General features: G+C 36.4%; 1 protein-coding gene and 1 pseudogene across 2 annotated transcripts in view; one reads left to right on the plus strand and one right to left on the minus strand.

Moving 5' to 3' along the window:
* Window positions 1–2,946: 2,946 nt before the first annotated feature.
* On the minus strand, window positions 2,947–13,392 carry LOC146905822 (F-box/FBD/LRR-repeat protein At3g26920-like; annotated as a pseudogene). The gene is made up of 5 exons (XR_015020139.1): window positions 13,357–13,392; window positions 12,614–12,818; window positions 3,786–3,994; window positions 3,540–3,683; window positions 2,947–3,378 (listed from the first exon to the last, which is right to left on the minus strand). The product of XR_015020139.1 is annotated as an F-box/FBD/LRR-repeat protein At3g26920-like (transcript).
* A 3,974-nt stretch (window positions 13,393–17,366) lies between these two features.
* The window catches only part of LOC146905823 (FBD-associated F-box protein At5g56370-like), a 35,984-nt gene continuing 26,145 nt past the window's right edge, over window positions 17,367–27,205 (plus strand). The window contains exon 1 of the mRNA XM_085727256.1: window positions 17,367–18,159. Coding sequence (XP_085583382.1) covers window positions 17,443–18,159 — 717 coding nt within the window. The 5' untranslated portion in view covers window positions 17,367–17,442. The remainder of the gene's footprint in view (window positions 18,160–27,205) is intronic.

Genomic DNA, 27,205 nt, shown 5'->3' on the forward strand with positions numbered 1-27,205 from the left:
ATGCCTTACATTACTAACAATTTCATCTACTGGTTTCATACATAAACATCCCATCTCCATCCCACTTCTTGCCATTTAAATTCATGCAATACTTAGTATGTAAAAATTTAGGTATTTTGTAATTTTCTTTATGCTTTTAAGTTCTTGCAAGACCATAGCATGTATCTAGGCCAATGATGTAAAGGACAATGGACTCTAATGATGTACACCGACACAAGCACCGACACATAGATACTTTAGATGTATGTTTAGGATATGTATGCTTAGATGTATGTCTAGGAACTTTGAAACTTAGAAAAAACTCTCTTTTCCAAAAAACATGAACAACATCATTCAAATCTTTTTCCTAATAAACCTTGGGATCCAAAATCCCATTGATTTTCCCTTTCTTTTCTTAAATAAAACCTTAATGAATTTTAATAATACTTAGACCTTTTTCGCAAAATGACTAATTCAACCTCACATTTTTCACAATCTTATGCCCCTGAGGCCTCTCTCTCTCTCTCATTCTTCAAATTCAAATTTTCAAACTTAAAATCAACCAACAAAAACAAAAACATTTTTGGAAGAGAACTACGGTGGATTTGATCCCTTAAAAGGGTACGTAGGCAAGGAATCAAAATTCCTTCAATTCAAATAAAATAAAAATTCAAACACTTTCTTCTCCCTCCAATTCTTGACTTAGTAAACTCTTAGGTGTAAATATCATTTTTCAAATAGCATTTAAAAATAAAGCGCGCGCGTAGAAAGTAAAGACGGTTCCTATATGATACTATAGTCGTTATGGGTGCCTAACACCTTCCCGTAGCGAAAACAACTCCCGGACCTCGATTCTCAAGGGTTTTGCTTATTTTTTCCCTTCCCAAGAAAAAAATGAGATATCAACGGTTAAAAAGGTTCAAACGTAATCAATGTTTGACACCCGAAAACCAAGATAAAACAATATGATCCAACATCCAATGATTAATCCTAAATAAACAAAGGTCGGCTATCTGGTGTATGAACCATCTGTCAACACAAAATAGTCCAAGAACCAACAACTCCCTGCAGCGAGGCAACAAGCAACACCGACTCTTTCGACTCCAATTAGTCCAATGTCAATCATACGAATAACTAGGCTTCCAAAGCAGTCTAAAGTCAGCCACAACGACTACGACATATATTCAAACAGCACCGACGCGTCACCATATCTTTGAAACTCGCAGAACTCAACAACTCTAGATAATAATCAGAGAAATCAAAGGCATGACCACACATCAGACACTGACAACACCAAATACAACCGTGATATTGCAGTGGCGCACAAAACCGAATCACCAACAATCAATTTACGGCTATCGATATTATATTAAACTTTTTAAGTAAATTTGGGTGTAACTATAATTATATGGGGTGAGACTAGAAAAAGTCAAATAAAAAGTCTAAAATATATTATGTTAAAATAAAATTCTAAAACTCAAATAAAAAAAAATTGTATGGAAACTTAAATCACTATAAGTTTTTGATTTGTCCAATGAATTAGCCCAACCAGTTAGGAAATTGTATAATATATGTAGGGGTTGGAGTTTGAACCCCGTAGACCTTAAATTTTCAGCTACCAAGTTACTTATCCCAAAAAAATTGAAAATTTATGGACCAAAATCCAAACTTTGAAAAAGATAACAATAAAAAAAAATTGAAATTCTTAACTTTTAGATGTCATTTGAAATTTTTTAAATTTAACTTGAACAGTATACTTCATAAATTTCTATCATTTTAAAACTTCTTCATATTATTATACAAACAATGAAATTCACCGATAAAAAACATTTGAATTCCCTAAAAATACTGTCTCTGACTCTTCGTCAGATAAGATGTAAAAGGTATATCTAAATTCTTCCCTTGAACCAATAAATGTTTAATGAGATCAACCTACTCTTGAAGAGTTGTGCACCTTATCTTAGATCACTCCATCATCAAGCACTTTACAAACTTTCATGCCTGGCTCAAAACATGTCATAATTGCAAATTAGAATTTAACTTATGTACTGTTGATTATTTTTTCATTCCTTATGAATTTTTGTATGACAAAGCTCCTTGGGGGAAAAACTGTAGGACACTTTGTTAGTATTCGAGAGGATGAAATGTGTTTTTTGGGAACAATTCTGGAAATATCTAAAAGTGGTAAACCAATTGAAATGTACTTTAGGCATACTGATAATATCATATATAGAATGATAGTAATGGTGTGAATGATGAAGTTTGTCAATTGAGATAAATGATTAGGGAAATTGGGAAGAGTGACACATCATAAGATGAATGTAAAGATGGAGAAAGTGTTGAAGGAACAAGAAGAGGCAAGAGCAAATGAAGGCTCTGGAAGTGACAGGAAGAAAGATTTGTTTCACATTTTGTTGAATTGAAGATAATGGAGCTAATACAAACTCACCAGAGAATGTGCTGAAGCTTTTGAACACTGTAAAAATCACCTTATTTTGAAATAAATAAGTTAAATGAGGAATGCTAAGTACCCTCCCTTTTCAACACTAATTTTTTTATTGGATGAAACCATATGAAACCATACCTCATCAACCATTGAAGACAGGGGAATATTTGATAAACTGAACCTAACACAAATAAAAGCATAACACTTCCCCACAATGTCCTTACAAGTCATTAATTGTTGTCCTGTGTAAACTTCTACAATCAGAGCATGACACTAATAGAAAAACCTTATCCTATTAGTCATGGCCAACTATATGGATCAAACAATCCCATAATGTCTTGAACAAAGTCTTCAAAATGATGATTTAGGAACCAAGTTTTTTTGAATGTGATAGTCATAACATACTCTATCAAAAGACTGATAAATAAGGATTTCTTTGAAAATACAGCTACTTTGTTTATGTTTTGTCCATCTTCACTAATTTACAATTGCACCCTCATGCCATATGGTTATGCATCAAATCAGAAATTAGGGTACAGTTACTCATTAAAATGGACTAACCACTACTACTTACAAGTAGTTGTACACCCAGGACAAAGTTCATGATCATCAAAGTTCGAGCGCAAACCACTGCTACTTACATGATAATGTAACTATTACTTACATGGAACATGATAAACTATAAGTTTACACGATACAGAGGCCTTTGGACTTGAGGACAAATGTCTTTTTATTTTGGATTGTCCACTGTTCCAGATTGTCATCGTCTGTAAAACATTTGCATTCTTCAAAATATACCTTGCTAGCATAATTTGACCCCGTCGGCCTGAGAAACTAAAAAAACTGCAAGTTCTTAGGTGTAATGAAAGGCATTGCGGAACAAATTTTGGGTCCACCCAATGTTCTTTGTCAATGTTTTTAGTCCAGAATTATTCATCCTCATCCTGCTTGATCTGTCAATAATGCACTTAAGATAAAACATAAAGGTGTGTGTTAAAGTATCCAAAATTTGATGAGATATTGCCTGAAAATGACTTTATTAAATGGGAAGTTTCATTTGACGAAACCCAAATTCTAAAAGTGTGCAATGAAAAGATAAATATAGTTAACAAACCTCATTGAGGTCAAGTTTTTGAAGCTTAGGGCAGTGATTGAGAACTTGTATTAAGAACTTCCAACTATGATGGAGAGAAGCGCAAATAAACTCCAAATGGGTCAAGTTATGAAAAGTAGGAATGGAATCATTACGACAATAACCCTATAACATTTAGAAAGACAAATTGTCACACATCATGGTTGGTAAAATTCTCAGGAAATAAACTGGTGAATTACATTACATAAGTGAGTATCATGAACAAACCTTGTCAATTTCCAATCGCAAAGAAGGTACATTGTGAACCGCTTTCAATAGAAAATGAAAATGATAGCAATCAATATCAGCATAGATCAAGTTACTTAAGCAAAAGATCAATATCAACAAAGTTGCGGGGCCGTGGGGATCGAGAATAAGATCAAGATCAGAAGGATAAGTAACATCAAGGTGGAAAGTCTTAATGGGAAGTGCAGGATCTCGAGAGAGCAAAACGGAGTATACAAAATTAATAAAACCAACATAGGAATTTTGGTATTTTATTGTAATGTCGCCATATGTTGTTCATGTTGTTTTTGGATTTTCAAACTGTTAAATTTGGATTTCCAAATTCTGTTTTCTACCGAAGTTGTTACTAGGTTGAGTCACGACCAGGTCGCTCTCTTTAAGACGTTTCGTGGCACTACCCAAAGTTGTGCAAGGTAGACTATCAACCACGCCGCCTCCAGGATAAAACAAGCCCATCTACAACTGTTCGATTAACTACTGCACTGTAGAAAATCGTTCGAGAATTACACCCTCAAATATGGTTCTAAGACCACTCTTTAATATTGAAACCACTCAAATTAATATGGTATTATTACCATTCTATTATGGTGCTGAGACCACGCAAATATGGTGTTACCACCATTCTAACTTTACCTTCTCCAAAACATCAATATGACACTACGATCACTCAAATATGGTGATACTACCATTTCTCATTAAATAGAAAATTATTGAAATAATTTATATACTATTAAGATCATTCTTAATTCCGACGGGACATTAGTATTGCGAAAAGGGACTATGATCTTAATAGTACTCTATATTCCGAAGGGACTGTGAACTTAAGACCACTCTTAATTCTGAAGGGACATTAAACCGAAGAAGGGACTATGGTCTTAAGAACACTCTTAAAATATGGTTCAATCGATTGATCGAAGCCACTCGATACGGTACGTAACCGCTCTATTTGAAACCGAAAGGGACAGAAAGGAGTAGAAGCAGAAGAAACTTGTTAACACAAGTCGGAGGGAGAAGAGAAGAAAAGAATTCCCGACAACTCAATGAAATTCTTTTCGGTGTGAAGAATGAGTGGGGCGAACTTCTCCTTTTATAGGGAGAGTTTGTAACAAAAAACGAGTGACTTGGGGATTAAGCCTGCTTAATCCTTAAGCAAACGCGTTTTGTTTCTTAATTGGATATATCCGGAAGTTTCTGGATACGCGTTATGGATCGGGTCGGATCGTAACAAATTTATTTGTTACGCGTAGCGCTTACAGATAATGATTAAATTAATTAATTAATTTAACATTTTCAAGTGACAAAAATATATATATATATATATCATTTTTTTATTCCACGACCCAAGCCCGACCCGACCCGGCCGGGTCGGACGACGGCGTCGTCGCGCGCGATATATATATATATATATATATATATATATATATATATATATATATATATATATAATTTGTAAGCGTTCACCCGTTCACAAAATTGGGTACCCCAAGGGCACACCCTTGGAGGTCACTTTGCCCATATATAAACACTTACTAGTTGGGGTGACCCTCCAATGTGGGACATTTTTAAGTCACACCCACACACTAGTTCTTTCATAGTGTTTTTCTTTCCAATTTTCTTCACTAGAATTAACTAGTGTTCCAACAATCCCCCACTTGACTTCAAAATGGTTTCGTAAATCGTTTCCATAAGATTTGCTAATATACAAAGGTGTCGCCAACAACTTGAACCTTTGCATAGTGGAAGGTATTCTGATTTAACAAGAGTTGCTTACAGCATTGAACTCTATCTCTGACATAGAATCCACACACAAACCTTTTCATAGGTGTATTCTAAAAGCCCGTCCGTTTTAAGGCCATGCACGTGTATCCCGGTTTTAGCGAATGCTCTAGGAATTCTGCCTCAAAATTCCATAGGACCGACCTAAGTTCCACATTCGTATAGGTGACTCTATCAAGGGTACTCCTGTAGCCGTGTACCCCACTCAACATAGAGTATAGATCTCATTAAGAGTTATTATTACCTCATCCTTCTTTCGCTGCAGGATCATGCTTTCTATATTCTTTCTCTCATAGCATGTTCTACCACTTCATGACTTGTTTTCACCCATTGAACCTAAATCTTGGGATCTCCAGTCATATAGGTCGGGTTACCATCATTCAGTGGGCTATAGACATTAGTCCCATCCTACTGGATGATTCTCGGACTTTCTCTCTATTAAGTCCTTTCGTCAAAGGATCAGCTAAGTTTTCATTTGTACGTACAAAATCAACTCTAACCGCTCCATTAGAGATACACTCTCTAATCGTGCTATGTTTTCACCTTATCTGTCGTCTCTTACCATTGTAATAACGATTCTTAATCTTTGCAATAGCCGCGGTACTATCACAATGAATTAACACAGCCGGTAACGGTTTCTCCCATAAAGGGATTTCTGCTAGCAAGGATCTTAGCCAACTTGCTTCTTCACTAGTTTTTCTCTAGTGTTTTCATCTCAGATTCTTTCCATAGTGGACTGAGTCAATATCATTTGTTTTAACAAACAACTCCTCTATTGATGCTCAATGTGCAAAAACTAGTCGCTAAATATTCATCTGAAAGATGTTCTATTTTATATCTTGTACCATTTAAGTACAATATGTTACTCCTAGTGAAGTAATCTTAGAGTCATAGTCTTCTTATGGCACCTCATGACTCTTTCTATAGCATGGCAATGCTTCTCATCCGTCTACTAGTAAACTTGCACAAGAGTTTCACGACATCGACAATGTCGGATCTAATACATTCAGTGGCATACCTAAGTGCTGCCAATGATGCTCGTATATTCTTTTTTTTCTAGCTCCATCTCAAGTGTTCTTACACTTGGACCATAATATATGTTTGCAAGTTTACGGTGAAATAATTACATTTCCTTAAGATCTTCTCAACTTTGTGAGATTTATCAAAAAAGTTATCTTTTCTGATCTAGTAATCTTGAAACCAAGAATTGCTTCAACTTTGTCTAGGTCTTTCTTATCAATGTTATTGATAAACAATGATTTCACATAATTCATATCATGAATCTATAAACCAAATATGAGCAAGTTGTCTTCATAGAGACATATGATCGTGCAAATATTATTTGTCACTTTCATTCACTTTATACTCATTCGATAACATTAGAATGTCAAATTTTTCATGTCAATCCTTAAGACTTTATTTTAGACCTCACAAAGAATTATCTAACTTACATGTCTTGTTTTCTTGTCCATGAATCGCAAAACTTTCAAGTTGTTCTGAAGGTGAGAAAAACACAAGAAGGGGGGGTTGAATTGTGTTTTGAAAAATTCTTACTTTCTCCTAAAAACTGAACACACTGATCAGAAGCTAAGTGAGACAGCTTCTGAAGTGATAATCAGAATCTAAATGCAGCGGAATAAAACAGAGAGAGAGAAGAAGAACGACACAAAGCAATTATACTGGTTCCTTCCACAATCCGGAAGTAGTCCAGTCCCCCTTGCACTTCCAAGGAGATTTCACTAAGAGTAATATATGATTACAATTGCTCAAGCACACAAGCAAGAGACTTCCTTTGCTCAAGCACACAAGCTAGAGACTTCCTTTGCTCAAGAACACAATCAAGAGACTTCCTGCTCAAGCACAACTACAAGAGACTTCCTAACTAAACAAAATTACACAGAAAATTGTTTAAGGTTGAACACTTGATATACAATCAGAGGTGCTCACAATACAAATCAGATACAGACTCAATGAACTTAAGAATTTCTAAGATATGACTTTGAGACACAGAAATTCTAAGTGAATGCAGAACAATTTCAGCAGAGGTTTGGCACTTGTAAAAATGTTATGAGTCTATCGTTCAACGTTCTTGAATTACAAAAACTCTAAGTCTTCACTCCTTTATATAGAGGTGTGAAAGAGACGTTGTGAAATTGCCAGCACACCAAAGAGTCGTTGTTGAAGCTTGATCTTTCACCAATGATCTTTTGCCTGATTTGGTTGTTGTCCCATGAAGAACCAATTTGAAATCCATTCCTTATCCAAAGGAACATATATGCAGGCGAGACCGTATTCTGGAGCTGTTTTCTTGTCTTGTAGCGTGGACACAAAACAGAGTAGTGGAGAACGTGGTTGTACAATTCGTACAAAGTACAATGTCAACGCTTTCGTCCAAATTGCAAGCACATGCCTTCAAACACCTTTGAAATGACCGTTGCAATGTTCCACTGATTTTCTGCTGTGTTTTCGAAACCAATAGACAGCTTTTGCAATGTAGATTCTTCAATCTTTGAATGTTTTGCAAATCCAGTTGATCTTCAGCTTCTGGTGAAATGACTTCTGATGAGGCAGCTTCTGATGATGCAGCTTCTGCAGCTTCTGATGGTGCAGCTTCTGCAGCTTCTGATGGTGCAGCTTCTGATGATGTGGCTTCTGGACCTCTTGTCTTCAGGAGCACTATTCTTCAGGAGCAGCTTGACTTCAGGAGCGCTTTTACTTTCAGGAGCGTATTGCCTTCAGAATCATCTAAGCTTCATTTTCTTTTGCTCTTTATTTGCTCATTCAGAACCAATTAATGATGTAACTTTTTTAACTGTGGTCCTGTACACTTGAACAAATATTAGCTAGTCCAATTTACAATTTTTAATACCTTGTTATCATCAAAACTTTTTAAGGTTCATTGTTAAACACATTTTGTTCCAACATGTTCCATATAGATTTCTTCTTATAGTTCACCATAAAAAAGGCAACTTTCACATCCATTTGAAGTACTATCAAGTTATGAACGGCGGCTAAAGGGACTATTACTCTTATGGATATGATTTTCGTGACTGGTGAATGAATGTCGAAGAAGTCTATATTTTTCTCTGTCTAAAACCTTTGACTACAAGGAGAGCCTTGTATTCATCAACCGTACCATCAGGTTTTAGTTCCTTTTTCCAAAATCCAAATACAACCGATTGGTTTTGCAACTATGAGACAAGTCAACCAGGTGTCATGTTTTTGTTAGACTCTAGAAAATTCATTTCATCATTTATTGTTTTTGCCATAATTCAGCATCCAATGAGGATATAACTTCTTTAAGGCTTAATGAATCTTCTTCCAATGTATAAACCAAGTTCATACTCTTTAGCAATTTTAGTTTTCTTACCTCCTTGAGGTTCTATAACATCTCGTATGATGTTTTCATAACTATTTCTAATTACATGAATGTGATTAGATATAATGCCCCCACTAGTTCTTAATTTTTAGAAGGGAATTTATTTTGCCCCCACTAATGTCGTGCTCCCATTAGAGCCCCCACTACTGCCCCGACTATTCTATAGTTAAAGGGGTAAATATTTACATAGAATTCGACATCTTTTAAATTCTATGATCACTTTAACATTTAGGTCATAAAATCTATATGTTTCGTTATTTATCGCATACCCGATGAATACATATTCATAGGCTCTACTAGTGAGTTCAACTCTCTTGGGGTCCAGGATCTAAATATAGTCCAGACAATACCAAGTTCAAAAATAAGACAAGTTGGATTGTCTTTTCTTCAAAAATTTCTTAATTAGAATTTTTGTTCTTAGACTTGGGTACTCTATAAATTTCAATTTTCGTTATAAAAAATTGAACATTCAAGCATATCAATTTTATTTTTCCAAAGTTCACAGTCATCAATAAATATGATAAAAATATCATTTTATCATTTCTAATTTATGTGTCATCAATTTAACACATATCATAATTTATTATGTTTAGAGATTCAAATTCTCTAAATTCTGATTTATATGAACTTTTTGGTTCATATATAACGTTGGAATTAAGTCCAAGTTACTCAAAAATTAAACTCTTGTTCATGATCAATTTTGATATGTCAAATATTAAAATTACCCAACTTATATAGAAAGGGAATTTAATTTTGAACATATCATCAAAGGCACAACCTTTTCCCACAAGAATGCATGATACACAAATCTCTCTTTAAGTCTGAGTCAACTCAGTCTTATTCAATAAAATCTGAAATTCAGATTCTTTCTAATATTTAGAGCATCCAACATGTCTATACATCCAGTATGCCATTTTATGGCAATTCTTGTTATTGTTTTAAAATAACACGTAAGGGACATTAAGTTTTATATAAAATAAAACTTTATCATTTTCCATTCTTTGTTACTATTTTGTAACAAATGGAACTAAATTATTTTATCTTGTTACTATTTTGTAACAAAAAATACGCGACGCTCGCATTATGAGCTCCAAACGTTTTTCTCATGTTTTGTAACAATCAAAACTTGTTTGGTTCTGTAACTAATAATTTGTTTTGTAATAAATTATTGTTTTCATCAAATAAATTTTTAGCGTTGTTGATTGAAACAACAATCACTTCATCATTTCAGTCAAAAGATGTAAATCTATAGCTTGATTTATCCTTAATGTATTTAAGGACAACTTAACCTCAATAAGTAACTTCTTCAGTAGACATAGCAGATCGAAACGTCTTAAAATTGTTGTTTTTGGATTTCCAAACTGTTAAATTTGGATTTCCAAATTCTGTTTTCTACCGAAATTGTTACTAGGTTGAGTCACGACCAGGTCGCTCTCTTTAAGATGTTTCGTGGCACTACCCAAAGTTGTGCAAGGTAGACTATCAACCACGCCGCCTCCAGGATAAAACAAGTCCAGCTACAACTGTTCGATTAACTACTGCACTGTAGAAAATCGTTCGAGAATTACACCCTCAAATATGGTTCTAAGACCACTCTTTAATATTGAAACCACTCAAATTAATATGGTATTATTACCATTCTATTATGGTGCTGAGACCACTCAAATATGGTGTTACCATCATTCTAACTTTAACTTCTCCAAAACATCAATATGGCACTACGACCACTCAAATATGGTGATACTACCATTTCTCATTAAATAGAAAATTATTGAAATAATTTATATACTCTTAAGATCATTCTTAATTCTGACGGGACATCAGTATTGCAAAAAGGGACTACGATCTTAATAGTACTCTATATTCCGAAGGGACTGTGAACTTAAGACCACTCTTAATTCCGAAGGGACATTAAACCGAAGAAGGGACTATGGTCTTAAGAACACTCTTAAAATATGGTTCAATCGATTGATCGAAGCCACTTGATACGGTACGTAACCGCTCTATTTGAAACCGAAAGGGACAGAAAGGAGTAGAAGCAGAAGAAACTTGTTAACACAAGTTAAAGGGAGAAGAGAAGAAAAGAATTCCCGACAACTCAATGAAATTCTTTTCGGTGTGAAGAATGAGTGGGGCGAACTTCTCCTTTTATAGGGAGAGTTTGTAACAAAAAACGAGTGACTTGGGGATTAAGTCTGCTTAATCCTTAAGCAAACGCGTTTTGTTTCTTAATTGGATATATCCGGAAGTTTCTGGATATTCGTTATGGATCGGGTCGGATCGTAACAAATTTATTTGTTACGCGTAGCGCTTACAGATAATGATTAAATTAATTAATTAATTTAACATTTTCAAGTGACAAAAAAATATATATATCATTTTTTTATTCCACGACCCAAACCCGACCCGACCCGGCCGGGTCGGACGACGGCGTCGTCACGCGCGATATATATATATTTTGTAAGCGTTCACCCGTTCACAAAATTAGGTACCCCAAGGGCACACCCTTGGAGGTCACTTTGCCCATATATAAACACTTACTAGTTGTGGTGACCCTTCAATGTGGGACATTTTTAAGTCACACCCACACACTAGTTCTTTCATAGTGTTTTTCTTTCCAATTTTCTTCACTAGAATTAACTAGTGTTCCAACAGTTCCACCTCTTGGAAAGAATGCTTGTGGCAACGGCATGTTTGGTTTGCATAAAAGAGAGAATGTGACACAGAATTGGGTCTGGTAAAGTGCTTATTATATCTTCCGCCATTGAAATTTGAAGGACTGAAAAATCAAAACTGTAAACTGTAATTGCAGTACAGAAAAAGCAAGCAAAGTTGTTTGTTTTGTGAGAATCAAAGATGGCGAAGATAGAGGGATATGCTGCTACCTTTGACAAGAAAAAATCAGAAGCGAAGGGCGTGGTGGCAGCGTGAACGGAAGAAATGAGTGAATTTGTCCATTTGAGAAGTGAGGGCGAGATGAGATTAGGTCACAATCTCATCATTTTATAATTTGGGAAAAAATATTGCTAATTCCTTCTTCGTTTTTAATATAGTAGAGTTGTTCCTATTATATGGACAAAAATCTGTAAAATAATTTTTTTTTTTTTAAGAAATCAAAATGAATTATAATAACAACAAAATATCCCTCCAGCACAAGGTGTACCAGAGTAAATAGACCACAAATTACAATGAGAGTTTAAACAAAATAATAACAGAGATTAAGCACCATCCAAGCATAACATAAGGCTTTGGCACCAATCATGAAACTGATAAGGGAAATTTATAAATTTTGACTTATGCCACTAGAAGGAAAGAAGTTTTATGTTTTCCAGAAGTTTAAGAAGAATGTTCTCCTCACCCCGAAAAATTCTGTTATTTCTTTCTTTCCAGAGGACCCATGATGTCGCAAACCAATTCAGAGACATAAAAGATTTCCTCCCTTTTCCATATCCTGAAGCTGAACTAAACTGCAAGAAATGATCCATAGTAGTTGTCGGTAAAGTTGTGTAAACCCCTAACCAATTCAGCACCATTTGCCAAATCTGGCCAAAGATACCGCAGTTTAAAAATAAAGGAACAATAGTCTCTTGCACTCCGCACCCACCTACACACATCTGATCATCCTGTTGTATAATCCCCCAACGAAACAAATTACCCTTTGTAGGCAACCTATTCCGAAAGAGCCGCCAAGCAAAAATCGAGACCTTTTGCGGAACGTCCTTCCTCCAAAGAATGTCATTAGAAATCAAAGAAGCACCAATGTTGAGAGGCGTAACGTCAGTAAGAGTATGATACGTCCCTCTAACTGTATAACCATTGGAAGGATCAGGAATCCAGGTCCAAACATCATTACTATCATCCTGCAAAGAAACTGTCAGTAATAAAGTCCTACACTCCGCTACTAACTCCTCCTCCCACGCCCATAACCTCCTTCTCCACTTTTACGCCTCTCCACCCTCACCCCACCCCATTGCGTACATATGCGCGACAGTTGATAATTTATTGTCAGATAAATCATACAACCTAGGGTAACACGCACGGAGAGACACATCACTAAGCCAGCTATCCAATCAAAACAAAGCATGTAATCCGTTTCCAGTTTTAATTCCAACATTGTTAGCATACCAATTGGCCAATGCCGACCCAAAACCACCACAGATCCTACATAATCCCTCCACCAACCAGACCCCTCTCTGTCTCCTGCCTGCAAGCGGCCACACCTCCAGACTGTATATGGCCGCCAACAATCTAAACCACATGCCCTCCCTCATGATCTGTTACCTGCCTCCAGCACCATTTTCCAGTCAATCTAAGATATTTTCCTATTATCCTCACACCCACCCCCCCCCCCCCCCCAAAAAAAACGAATTAAAAGACAATCGATAGAGGAGATTATACCTGAGGGAGCTTTGAAGAAGGAAAGATCATAGACATGGAGCGAGGTCATGACAGACTTTAGGAGAACAAGACGACCACTAAACGATAAATATTTACTCTTCCAACTAGACAGACGGGATTTAATATAATTCACTGTAGGATCCCAAAATGCAACCGACGGGAATCCCCACCCACAGGTAGACCAAGATACATAATTGGCAAAGTTGACACTTTACAATTTAAAACAGTTGCCGCCTCCAATAACCAAGAATTACTAACATTTACACCAACTGATTCACTTTTCAGAAAATTAACTTTCAATCCAGACATCGCCTCAAACAAAAATAGAACGGCATGCATGGCTCTGACATTCGCCCTACTCTTGTTTCCCACAATTAAGGTATCATCTGCAAATTGAAGATGAGAAACCGTCAAAGATTGCTCACGCCCCACCTTATAACCCGTGAACATATTATTATTAACCATAGTCTCCATCATAACATGAAACCCCTCCACCGCCACAAGAAACAGAAAAGGAGACAAGGGGTCCCCCTGATGTAACCCACGTGCCAAGGAAAACTCTTGCGTAGGTGAGCCATTAAAAAGAACAGCCACTGTTGCCGTTGTAACACATTCTCTCATCCACTTTCTCCATAGAACCGAAAAAGACATTTTACACAACACATCATCCAAATAATTCCAATCCACCGAATCGTAGGCCTTCTCGAAATCTACTTTAAAAAGAAGAAGGTCTCTATTTAATTTTTTTCGCTTCGTCTACCACCTCATTAGCTACTAAAATACCATCAAGGAAGTGTCTTCCTCTCACAAAAGCAGACTGAGAATCAGACACAACACTGCCAATAACACACTTCAGTCGATTTGCTAAGAGTTTGGCCAGCACCTTATACAAGCTTCCGACCAAGGAAACAGGTCGGTAATCATTCAATCGCCGCAGACACTCTTTCTTAGGAATCAAGGTGATAAAAGTGTTGTTTATACCTTTCGAAGGCTTACCATTGCGGTGGAACTCAGACACAAACCACATTAGATCATCCTTCATATCAACCAGAAGTCTTTGATGAACCCATAATTAACTCTGTTGGGTTGGGAATTTTACTTATATTCCATCTGTCTCATAATACTTATCGTTTTTGAGGAAATTACACATACCAAGAAATTAAATAAATTTTGTTATTTTTGATGAAATCCTTTGTGTTTTTTCTATAATACTATTACTCATTTATTATTTCTATTATTTCTCTCTTTACAATAAATAGATAAGAGTATTATTGACAAACAGATAACTAATGTTGCATTGAAACTTGAAAGTGACAAGTAAAGTGAAACAAAATAATTCTTCAAAAGCGACATATATTGTAAAATGGATGGAGTATATGTGAAAATAAATTTTTATGTACATCTATACTATACTAGCGAAAAGACGAGCACTAACGTGCTCGTCTTTCCGCTCTTTTTATTATGCTTATGTTTGAAAATTATGAACGATCTTCTTTTTATTTATGAAATTTTAATTTTGATTAAAACTTAAAATATAAATGTTTGTTGCTTTCAAGTTATAACAAATCAAACTAACAATGATTATATATTTCGATGACACCAACAATATTAAAAAAATATAATTTAAATTCTTTTTTTAATGACACCAACAATTTTTATTATAGAAAAAGTTGTTTAAGGGTATAATCAGGACAATGGAAAAGTAAGTAAAAATATATTCATTTAGTTTGTTACACTTTTTAAATGATAAAGGAAAAAAAAATCTGGCATTCTTGGAAAGAAAAAGGCAGCCCAAAAGAGCATTCTTGAAAAGAAAAAGACAGCCCAAAAGAGCTGAAATGGGTACTTTTCTTTGTACTTTTCTTTATATACAGTATAGATAAGAAAATAACCTCTTTCAGTATTTTTTGGGCTAATTAACTTTTTCTCTTTTCAAAAATGCTCTCAATTTTCAATACAAATAAATAACTCATTTAACAGATGGATAAGAATAAATTAAAATATTAAAAAATGTACCAAACACGATGTGAATATATATGTGTCTAATTTTTTCTTCATTTATCATTTAAAAAGTGTAACAAATTAAATGAGTATATTTTCCCTCAAAAATGAATATATTTATACTTACTTTTTCGTTATCCCAATTCTACTTTTAAACAACTTTTTCTATAATAAAGATTGTTGTTGGTGTCATTAAAAAAAATTAGATTATATTTTTTTGTTATATTTTTTGAGGGAAAAATATAACAAAAAAATATAATATAATTTTTTTGTTATATTATCGATGTCATTGATAGATAATAAATATTAGCACCGTTAAATATTTCAACCTCGCTCGTTAAGGATTTCATATGCTTGTATATGTAGGGAAAAAATATTATGCATCAATATGCAATAGTCGATAATAAAATTTTGAAAACTGTTGATTATTTTCAAAATATCAACATTAATATAAAATTTCTATTAAATATTTTTTATTTTAAATAAAAATGTCATAAAATATTTGCACCGCAATTGTTGCAGATTTTATGCGTTTATATCTCAAAAATCAAATTTTATATCTACCGCTATAGAAAGTTGATATTTAATTTTTAAAAGTAATGATTATTTTAAAATATCAACATTAAAAGTAATGATTATTTTAAAAATATCACCATTACTCCGTGATACACTATTTATTACAGAGTATTGTCAAATATCAGCTGCAGCACTGTAGCATGCCACAGTTTGAACAAACCACTAATATTCATGATCAGCGATTAACCTAGGTAGTCTTTGGCTTTTGTTAAAAATCACGTAATGAAAAAACATTAGGCAAAAGAGAAAATATACACATACCTTGAATACAGAGATGCATCTCGACCCCCTTCTCCTTTCTCCAGCACCTTCGCCTTCATAGATGAATTCATCACGGTTAATGAGTTGATGGTTATTCACAGAAAAATGAAAGTGATCGACTAAGAACAGCTTGAGAAAAACAATTCGATGATGAAGAATGTAAGTTTTGGGTTTCAAAATCGAAGCATCAGAAACGTGATTTAGTTTCCAGAATCGCAAGAATTGAGTGTTGGCATTCTAGGGTTCTTGAGCGGTTATGCGTTTTCATGTTTCTGCGTTTTAACACTGTTTGCCTTTTTCAATAACACTTGTCCATTCTTTTAATTATCTGCTTAACAATTATTAAAAATATAATATTATAATTAACAATATAATACTGTTTTTTATTTTAAATATATTATGATGTGGGACTGATTATTTAAAATAGAAAATGCCACATAATATATTAATGTGCCATATCAGCACAAGTGGCAAGGGATGAGTTTAATTTCTGAATTTAACAAAATAGGGGGACTAAAATTGCTGATTTAGAAATAGGGGGACCAAAATTGAGAAGTTTTGAAAATAAGGGGACCAAAACTGCAATTAAGCCTTTTTTTTAAATGAAAATTAGTTTGTTTTCTTTGAAGGAAAAATGAAAATTAGTGAAATTAAGAGATTGAAATTGATGGAAATAAACTATTTTTCTATAGTTATTTCATAAAATAGTAGAATAAACTTTTTCTTATATTTATGCCAAAATATATTGTTTTTTTTTTCTATATTTAAGGGAATTGGATAACAGGGAGAAGAAAAATTAAACAAATTGGTTTTATATTTTGCAAAAACCATTAGGCATTTAAAATCAAAAAAATCATGAATTTTAAATAAATAATTATGAAATTTTGTTGGAGTACGATTTTTATACATTGTCGATGTCAATAGATATTTTCAAAATAACAAATATACTTGTTTTTAGTTTATGTTGTTATTTACTAAAAAAAAATGTTTATGTTGTTATCTTTGAGTCCAATATTCTAAAATTTCTCAAAAAGATTATGGTTTAATTTTTATTTTTAATTTGTTTTTTTGAGGGAATTTTGTTTTACTCTTTTTTTGTTTTTTTTAGGGAAATTTGTTTTACTCTTATTTCTTTTCAAACCCCGCAAACAAAATTTAACCTCACTCGGCTAAAGCTGAAACGCTTTTGTCTCCAAACCCTTACTTTTCATTATTCTCACACTCTCATCCTTCCATATCTCAATTGCGATGTCCTCCCAGCGTTCAATTCCATCTGTCGATAGAATCAGCAACCTGCCGGACTCCGTTATCTGCCATATTCTCTCCTTTCTCCCTACCAAAACATCTGCAGCCACAAGCATCCTCTCCAAAAGATGGAAACCATTATGGCGTTCAGTTCTCACTCTCGACTTCGATGACCAAAGCTTTACAGACTTTGCCACTTTTCGACATTTTGTCTACTCTGTCATGCTCACCCGTAACACCGCCTTGCCCCTACAATCGTTCCGCCTCAAATGTGGTACCTCCCCGGGATGTGATCCACAAGATATCAATAGATTTGTTCCTGTTGCTGTGCAAAAAGGAGTTGAGAGTCTCTTTTTAGACTTTTCTAACACTGATTATGATTTTCAAACCAGATTAGGTCCTACACATTCCAGTGTTTTCAGTTGCAAGAACCTTGTGGTTCTTAAGTTGAAGAGACTAACACTCAATGTTGTTCCTCAATTGGATTTTCCACTGCTCAAAACTCTCCATTTGGATAACATTTACCATTTGGGAGATAATAATGAATGTTTCAACAAGATTGTCGAAGGATGTCCCGTTCTAGAGGAATTACAGACAACAACCGTACAATTTCAATTAAGGATTCGCTTTTCCAAGTTGGTTAGAGCTAATATTTCTAATTCTAATTGGAATACTCCATTTGCTTGGATTTGTAGTGCAGATTTTCTGCATCTAAAACTGGTATGACTATGACCAGCGAAAGTTAAAAGAATTGTTGAACATTGGACTGGTATAGAGGACCATACAACATGAACTTTACTATACATTGACTATTTAACATATCCAGCTCAACTTGAGTGTTCAGGTCACGAAAGCTCCACCCTTCAACATGCTCAGCTCAACTTGTCCCTTCAGCAAGCTCAACTCAGCTCGTCCCTTCAGCATGCTCAGCTTAGCTCGCCTCTTCAGCATGACCAGCTCAGCTCATCCCTTCAGCATGCTCAGCTCAGCTCGTCCCTTCAGCTTGACCAGCTCTTCAGCATGCTCAGCTCGACCCTTCAGCATGCCCAGCTCAGCTCGACCCTTCAGCATGCCTAGCTCAACTCTACTCTTCAGGTCAACTAGAGCTCCACTTCTTCCTCACGTTACTGTGAAAGTTGTGGTCCTCATAAGAAGTGTTTCATGGTGTGCCACGCGTCCTGCACGGACAAGTGACGTAAGATGCACATGCTCCAGCTCCATGTGTCATGTACGGATGAGGTGCACAGAGAAGGAGTAGCCAATTCTGCTAATGGGCCTGGACATCCATATAGAGGCCCATTAGGTCAAGAAAGTGATGACTATAAAAGATGACACTTAGAAAGCAAGAGGGATTCATTCATTCTAGCCTACACATTATATTTTCACCTTAGTCATTTTAGAGTATTCTTGGAGCTCCTCATAGGCAGCTCCACTGAATATATCATCTATTGTAATTCATGTTTACATACGTGAACATTGGCGCCCACCGTGGGGCTACGGTAAAACTTTCCAACGACCTAGCTCCATTTTCAACAAACCTACCCCCATTGTAGGATGAAGACCAAACATAAATTCATCCAGATCCGAGCTGGAAGACAATGCCAACCCACAACTTGCTCACCTGCTTGAGGCACTGTGTGAGCTTCAAGAGAAAAACGTTGAACAACAAAAACCAAATGATGAACATCAACGTCAACAAGCTGATCTTGAGCTCAGAAGGTCGGGCTGAAACAACAACTGGAGGATCGAGAGCGTGAGCTCAGACATCAAATGAAGAGCTATGAAGGAGTTTAGGGAGCAGATCGAGGTCTTAAGAAACTATGTCACCGGAGCTGAAACTACCTGACTAATGCCTAAGGTTTTCCAACCATTATCAGAATAAATTGAAGAGGTGGTTATCCCTCATCACTTTCGGTTGCTCACCATTGATTCATACGATGGGATTAGTGATCCGCACGGTCATGTCTCAATCTTCCAAACTCATATGTTCATAAGCGGAGCAGATTATGCATTGAGCTGCAAAACAATTGTTGAAGAGCTATCTAGCTCAAGGTGATGAAGCCTAATGAATATAATTTTGTCATGGATTTTGAGAAAGGTCTGGGCACTCGAACTTTCCATGAAGCTTTATCTCTGTGCAAAGCTAACTTCATGAATGAGATTCGAACTAGGGAGGAGAAGCATTTCAAATCCAAGGAGATTGCCCGAGATAAAGGATTTAAGGAGATATGAAGCAAAGAACGAACAAATGAAGATCGCCGAGAAGGGGTGGTGAAAAGGCTATGAGGAGAAGGGTTGCTGAGAAATGTCCGACCAGACAAAATCCACAAGAAGAAAACTTCACTCCTTTGAAAACGACCAAGTCTTATGTTTATTTTTATAATGCCAATAGTCCTCTTACCTTTGTAATTTTCTTCTACTTTTCTAATATTGAATCAAAGCCATTTTCTGCAGGATATATTCAAATTTACGTTATAGGGATTGATCCGTTGGAGACTTTCCTTGACGTCCTAATAAGGGTAGCCGAGCAGAGCTACGCCTTCAAGACCTGAGCGAGTATCGGTATAGACCCGACCCTTGGGAAAATTTACGTTATAGGGATTGATCCGTTAGAGACTTCCCTTGACGACCTAATAAGGGTCGCCGAGCAGAGCTACGCCTTCAAGACCTGAGCGAGTATCGGTATAGACCCGACCCTTGGGAAAATTTACGTTATAGGGATTGATCCGTTAGAGACTTTCCTTGACGTCCTAATAAGGGTAGCCGGGCAGAGCTACGCCTTCAAGACCTGAGCGAGTATCGGTATAGACCCGATCCCTGGGCAAATTTACGTTATAGGGATTGATCCATTAGAGACTTTCCTTGACGTCCTAATAAGGGTAGCCGAGCAGAGCTACGCCTTCAAGACCTAGGCGAGTATCGGTATAGACCCGACCCTTGGGGAAATTTACGTTATAGGGATTGATCCGTTAGAGACTTTCCTTGACGTCCTAATAAAGGTAGCCGAGTAGAGATACGCCTTCAAGACCTGAGCGAGTATCAATATAGACCCGATCCTTAGAAAAATATGTTATAGGGATTGATCCGTTAGAGACTTTCCTTAACGTCTTAATAAGATGTAACCGAGCTGTGATAAAAAATGCAAAAGTCGAGTTGTGCGAAAAGGTTTGTGGAGGCTGAGCTAAACTAAAAAAATAGAAAAGAAAGAAGAAAAGGGGGGTATACAAAAATATGATGACAAGCTCACGGAGGCTGAGCTGGCCACTTCAAATGACACACACCATGAAGGTCGAGCTAGTCGCGACGCAGTGCGGCATAGATGAATGTTGGTCTAATTAAATAGGCCTATATATAAATTGTGAAGAATGAAAGTTTGTGGAGAATCTAATCAAACACTTGAATGAATCTCAACAATAGCAAAATACTAAAGAGGATATGCGGTAGAGAAAAGAATCAAGATTTACACACTCACTGTGGGATTCAAAGACTAAGCTATATAGAGGTCGAGCTTAACACACTCACTCGCAAAATGCCAAGGTGAAGGAATGACCGAGCTACATAGAGGTCAAAGACCGAGAAGTATACATTGAGCTGAGGGGGAGAGGAGAGAGGTTGTTTTGAGCAGATCTGGGTTAGGTTAGTTTGGGCGGAGGAGCTAAGGAGAGAATATTTATGAACATGGGACTAAGCAGCTGAACAAATGGCTAGGTGGAGCAGAGGAGAAAGATGCCTAGTAAATGTACACCTCAATGTGCATCTTCGAGTGTATTCGTAAGGCTAAGTAGATATATTACGTAAATATGCGAGTCCGAGGAGCCGAGAAAAGAGGAAATGTTAGCCAAGCAGATCTGCGCATAATAGAGAATAAATGAAGGCCAAAAAGTGTTGTTTGGTGAAGCTAGAGTTTTGTCGGCGAGCAAGAAGAGAGAAGGTAGGAGCCAAGGGATTGAGCAGCTGAACAGGGAGAGATGCCAAGTAGATGAGAGGTGTCAAGCAACATTTCAAACAGAAAGAGACAAACTATTGTGCTATGTGTTTGTACAATATTGATAGAAGTGGGTGATGAAGAGCAAATCAATTGAAAAATAAGTTATAAAGAAGAGGTAGAGGAAGTACCCAAACATAACACACTTACCTGAGTTTCAAACAAGGATGTCAAGTGTCTACGAGAGAGTGTGGTGCCGAGTAGAAGAGAAGTGTCGAGCTGTTGAGCTATCAGGCAGATATGTGTCCGAGCATATCTAAAGGCCAAGCAACAATGTAAATGAAGCAAAGTGAAACAGTGCTAAAAGAGTGATTAAGCAAAAATAGTGGCCGAGCAGACCTTGTGTGAGGTCGAGGAGCTGCAGAGATGAGGGTGGATGAGAGTACGACATGAAGAAGGGGTGAGGCCAAAGGGTCAAGGATATAGAGGTGAGAGGGAACCGTTATAGACTATGTAAAAATCTAAGGAGTCAAGGAGAGAGAGTGTGGAAGCAACAAGGGACCGAATAGTTGATGGTGCCAAGCAGGGGAGTAATGTCGTGCTATCGAGCAGAGGAAACGCAAAGCTGCTGAGCAGTCGAGCAGATGAAGAGTGTCTAGCAGATGGCACTAGAAGAAGAGTGACGAACAGCATTTCAAACTATTCATAAGGGTCCTTGATGTCTTAAGAGGAAAGTTACACGCTATTTAAATCTAAGGAGTCAAGGAGAGAGTGGGTGGAAGCATCAAGTGTTATACCCTAATTTTGGACCTAAAAATACTTATTCAATCCTTCTTTTCTTGCATTATAAGTCATGTGAACTATCTCTGATCAATTGCATCTCTCTCTGCATTTTATTTCAATGTTATTTGCAAAATTCACATGTAAGGGTATTTCAGTCATTTCCTATGTCAAATTTCTCTCAGTCCTTCAAAATTTTGTTTGAGTCTTTTCATTTGGTTAGAATAAGGCTTCATTTCAATTCTATGTCAAAATCCATTTCAAGAATTGCATTTGAAGTCATTTTGAGTCAGTTTTGCCCCTAGGGGCATTTTAGTCTTTTCATGTGCTAAAACCCAGTTTAAACTCTAAAATTGTCTCTGAGTCTTTTAATTTTACTTGTATGAGTCTTAGTTTCAATTCCCTGTTAAAAGTCCATTTTTAAATTGTGTCCGAATCATTTTCAGTCGTTTTAGCCCCAGGGGCATTTTGGTCATTTCACACGAAATTTCGGCAGAGAGAGGTTACTTTAAAGTACCTCATTTAAGCCATTGGTTCGTTTTAGTCCGTTTTGTCAGTTTTAAATCGTTTCACTTTACGTTTAGTCAAATTACCATTTTTTAGTCCATTTTTGTTTTATTTCTTTTTTATTTTATTTTTTAAAGTCCTCAAAACTTCCAAATTTGTGTCCAAGTCTTTTTGTTTTGAATTTTTACTTTTTTAAGTCCTTTTTATTTCAAAATTTTATCTTTTTTTTACAATTGCAGATTAGTCCTTCTTTACATTTACAGATCAGTCCTCCAAAGTTTCAAAATTGCAAAAGAGCCCAAAATCCAAAATAAGCCAAGGCCGAGCCATTTCAAGTCCAAATCCAGGTGTCCAATTCCTATTGGTCCAGCAATACACTTGGCAGCCTATAAAAGGCCCCCAATCATTGCCATGCCACACAGATTTTTACAACTCAGCATAAACACATCTTCACTTTCTCTCTCCCAAACATTTCGATCAAAACTCTCAAGAAACCCAGAAAAGCTCAAGAACAATGATGAACAAGTTCATCATCTTCAAACCCTAACTGTCCAGAATATCCAAACTAGTATAAAACCAGAACAAAATCCACGCCAAATCACCACAAGTTTTCATCAATTTCGTCACACAAGTTTCAATCCAGTAATCACGCAGCAAAATTCACTTCGAATTGGATTTTTTTTTTGAAGTTCTCAGAGGTTCTTCGCGAGAACCTTCATCATCGAACTGGTCCCTGCAATTCAAGTGCAAATCCAGTGGATTCACACGATCACAGGGACGAAGAAAGTGAGAAGAAGAAGGATCAGAAATTTTCTCAAAGATTTTCGTTCGAATCTCCACTAAATCCAGGTATATTCAAAAGAATCCTCTCGTTTGCACTTTAAATCATCATCGAAGACTCAAGATTGAAAATAAACGGTGAATCGAAGTGAAAACTTCGAAGAAATTCAAAGAAAATTCGAAACGAAACCCTAATTTGAAAAGTCATGAAGATTCACCGTTGTTTTTCAAATACGAGTTCAATTTCATAATCAGAGAAGAAAATAGAGCATGTTAGGGTTTCGTTTCATGAAAACTGAGAACATAGAACCGAACGATGCAATCCTAGATCTACTCCGATCTAAGCTCGTTTTCAAGAAAACGTTTTCATAATCATAAAGAGGAGAGAAAGAGCTTCAAGAAGATGCGTTCAGTTTTTAGATCGGAGAAGATTGAAGCTCCGACGCGGCGGCGCCACCATGGGCCACCACGTCGGAAGTGGAGTGTCTCGTCGGAGAAGAGAGAGTCATTTGCAGACTCTCTCTCTCTAGTTTTGGTCTTAGAGAGAGAAGTGGAGAAGAGAAATGGAGGATGGACCGGTTCAAGGCCTTATATAGGCCAACGAACCGGTTCACCCATGGTCCAACCCATGGTTCCATCCTGGCCCGTCCTGGAGCCCATTCTGCCTGGCCTGTGTCCATGTTGCTGCTTGCACCCCCTATTTCTTGCATGTTCTACTGATTTCCTTGCTATATACACCCCTGCCTTGCTTTAAATTCTTGCAAAAATTCTATAAAAATTTCTAAGTTTTTTTTGATGCATATGTAATGTTTGTGTAGTGGTTTTGCATGAGAAACATTGATAAAAAATGTGTAATAAAAAATCTTGCTTATGTGATGTATTTGTGTCAAATTTGTGAAGAGCTTTGTACATTTTTGAGCTTAAAAGTCCTTTAAAAAATTCTAAAAATTTCCATACACATTTCTTGACAACTTTGTGGTGTTCTTGTGATAATTTTGCATATTAAAGATTGGTGAACATAATATGTGGCTAATTTTCTTGCTATTTTGTGACATTTTATGCTAAAATTGATGGAAATTTGCTTGATTCCAATCCCAACTTTCTTGATGAACACTTGCGACCTATGCCATTTGATTCTATGGGGTTTTAGCCACTGTTTGTGTTTAATATTGCTGCATGATTGTGAATTTTGGTAGGTTACTTAGCTTACAAGTTAGTTGTGTAGTTAAATAATGCACATATGCTTAAAATTTGTTTTAAAATGCCAAGTAGATCATGTTGCCTTAATTCCCATTCCAAGACTTGATTCTAAACCTTTAAAAATGTATTGGAATGTGAGGATTATAGGTCATATGGTTCTTGCATTCTATGAACAAATTTTAGCCATGTTTGCACTCATTTTCCATCCATTATGTTCTGGTGTTTCTCTTGCTTTATTTCCTTTGATATTGTCATGTGCTACTAACTCCTTTCATTTCATGTTTCATCATTTCATAAGCATCTCCATTTCATCCCATATTCATCTCTATTTTTTTTCTTGCAATTTAATTTGTACCAAAGTTAGAATGTAAACACTTAGGAGTTTTGTAATATTTCCCTTTATGCAATTTTAATTTCTTGGCAAAGGGGCCATAGAATGTATCTAGGGTGTGATGTAATAAGGACAATGGACTCTAATGATGTACACCGACACAAGCACCGACACATGCACACACACCACTTTAGGTATATAGCTAGAATATGCATGTTTAGATGTATGTTTAGGATTGTATGTTTAGGTGTAGGTTTAGGCTTTAAACCTAGAAAAATCAATTTCCAAAAAATGTGAACAACATCATTCAAACTCTTTTTCATAATAAACCTTGGGATCAAAATCCCATTGTAATTTTCCCTTTATTTTCTTAATCAAATTTCAATGAACTCTAATCATGTTTAGACCACATTTTGCCAAATGACTAATCCAACCTCACAATTTCATAAATTCTCATGCCTTTAAGGCCTCTCAATCTCCATTCTTCAAAATCCCATTTTCAAACTTAAAATCAACCAACAAAAACAAAAAACATTTTTGGAAAAGAACTACGGTGGATTTGATCCCTTAATCGGGTACGTAGGCAAGGAACAAAATTCCTTCAATTCAAATAAAACAAAAATTCAAACACATTCTTCTCCCTCCAATTCTTCATTTAGAAAAACTCTTAGGCTTAATATTTTCTTTCAAAATAGCATTTAAAAATAAAGCGCGCACGTAGAAATTAAAGACAGTTCCTATAGGATACTATAGTCGTTATGGGTGCCTAACACCTTCCCGTAGCGAAAACAACTCCCGGACCTCGATTCTCAAGGGTTTTGCTTACTTTTTCCCTTCCCAAGAAAAAATAAGATATCACCGGTTAAAAAGGTTCAAACATAATCAATGTTTGACACCCGAAAACCAAGATAAAACAGCTGGCGACTTCACTGGGGACATTCGAGAGTTACGCCTAGTCTTTATTTCCACGCTTGCGCTCTTTTTTACTTGTTTCTTTTATTTGCTTTCCTATGTGAATAAATGTTTAATTTCTTGCAAACGTGTGGGGTGAGAATATCAAAAGTCCTGCACCCGGGCTGAGTGAACTTAGGATTTAGGAGGGATATAATCGACAATTCATTCCGGGGGTCGCCTCGTGTTTTGGATTATGCGATCAATCCCACATAGCTGAGGCATTTTGGGGGTGATGTTGTCGGCGCGTGTTGTCGCGTTTAGGCACTTTACTTCTAATTGTTCTATGACGCTATGAACCGTAGATAACCAAACCCATCTATGGCCATTTTTCTAGGACGTAGTGCAGAGGCTAAACTGAGTGTTGTCTCGAGTTTTAGTCGTCACGCGATACTACACTCAAGTTAGACCTTCCACGGATAATCATGGAGCGAGTGTTGTCTCGTGACACCGTGATATACGTCGGAGAGGTTGCAACTTGGGAACCTTTTTAGAACCCGGTTACTATTATCCTAAAGCCCTAGTTTCACCGGACACCGTGTCCACCCATGACTCCTCGACTTTGAACTTCAACCCACCATGTTTTCTCCGAACTTGAACATAAACATGCATTCATGCATACATGCATACATGCATAAACTTTTTCCATGCATTGTTATCGAAGGGCTTAGACAAGTTGAATTTGTAAACATTGTAGGAATGAAGAGGACTAATTCCTACAAGTTCAAGGAAGTGGATTTGGCTAGTTTGAGAGATTTGGCACTCAAGATTGAGGATCCGACTGGTTTCCGACGTCGCTACGGGGCTTTACTTCCTATTCTTCATACTAACGTGGATGAGAAGCTTGTGCACACTCTAGTGCAATTCTATGATCGGGACTATCGGTGCTTCACTTTTCCGGACTTTCAGTTGGTGCCTACTCTAGAGGCTTATTCTCATTTGATGGGTCTATCTATTGCTAAGGGGGTACCTTTCTCAGGACTTGAGCATCCTCTTACTCCATTGGTTATTGCTAAAGATCTCTATCTCAAGACCACCGATGTCTCCAAGAATCTTGTCACTAAGGCACGCATCCGAGGGTTCACTTCAGAGTATCTTCTTGGGAAAGCCAACCTCAATACCACTTGTCAGGACACTCTCGAGGCTATTCTTGCACTTCTCATCTATGGGCTTATTCTCTTTCCGAATCTTGATGGCTTCGTGGACATGAATGCTATTATGATCTTCCACTCCAAGAATCCGGTCCCTACTTTGCTAGCTGACACATACCATGCTATTCATGATCGTTCCGG

The sequence above is a fragment of the Medicago sativa genome, chromosome 7 (assembly GCF_051527215.1).
Source record: "Medicago sativa cultivar Bolivia chromosome 7, Bolivia_mono, whole genome shotgun sequence".
NCBI lineage: Eukaryota > Viridiplantae > Streptophyta > Magnoliopsida > Fabales > Fabaceae > Medicago > Medicago sativa.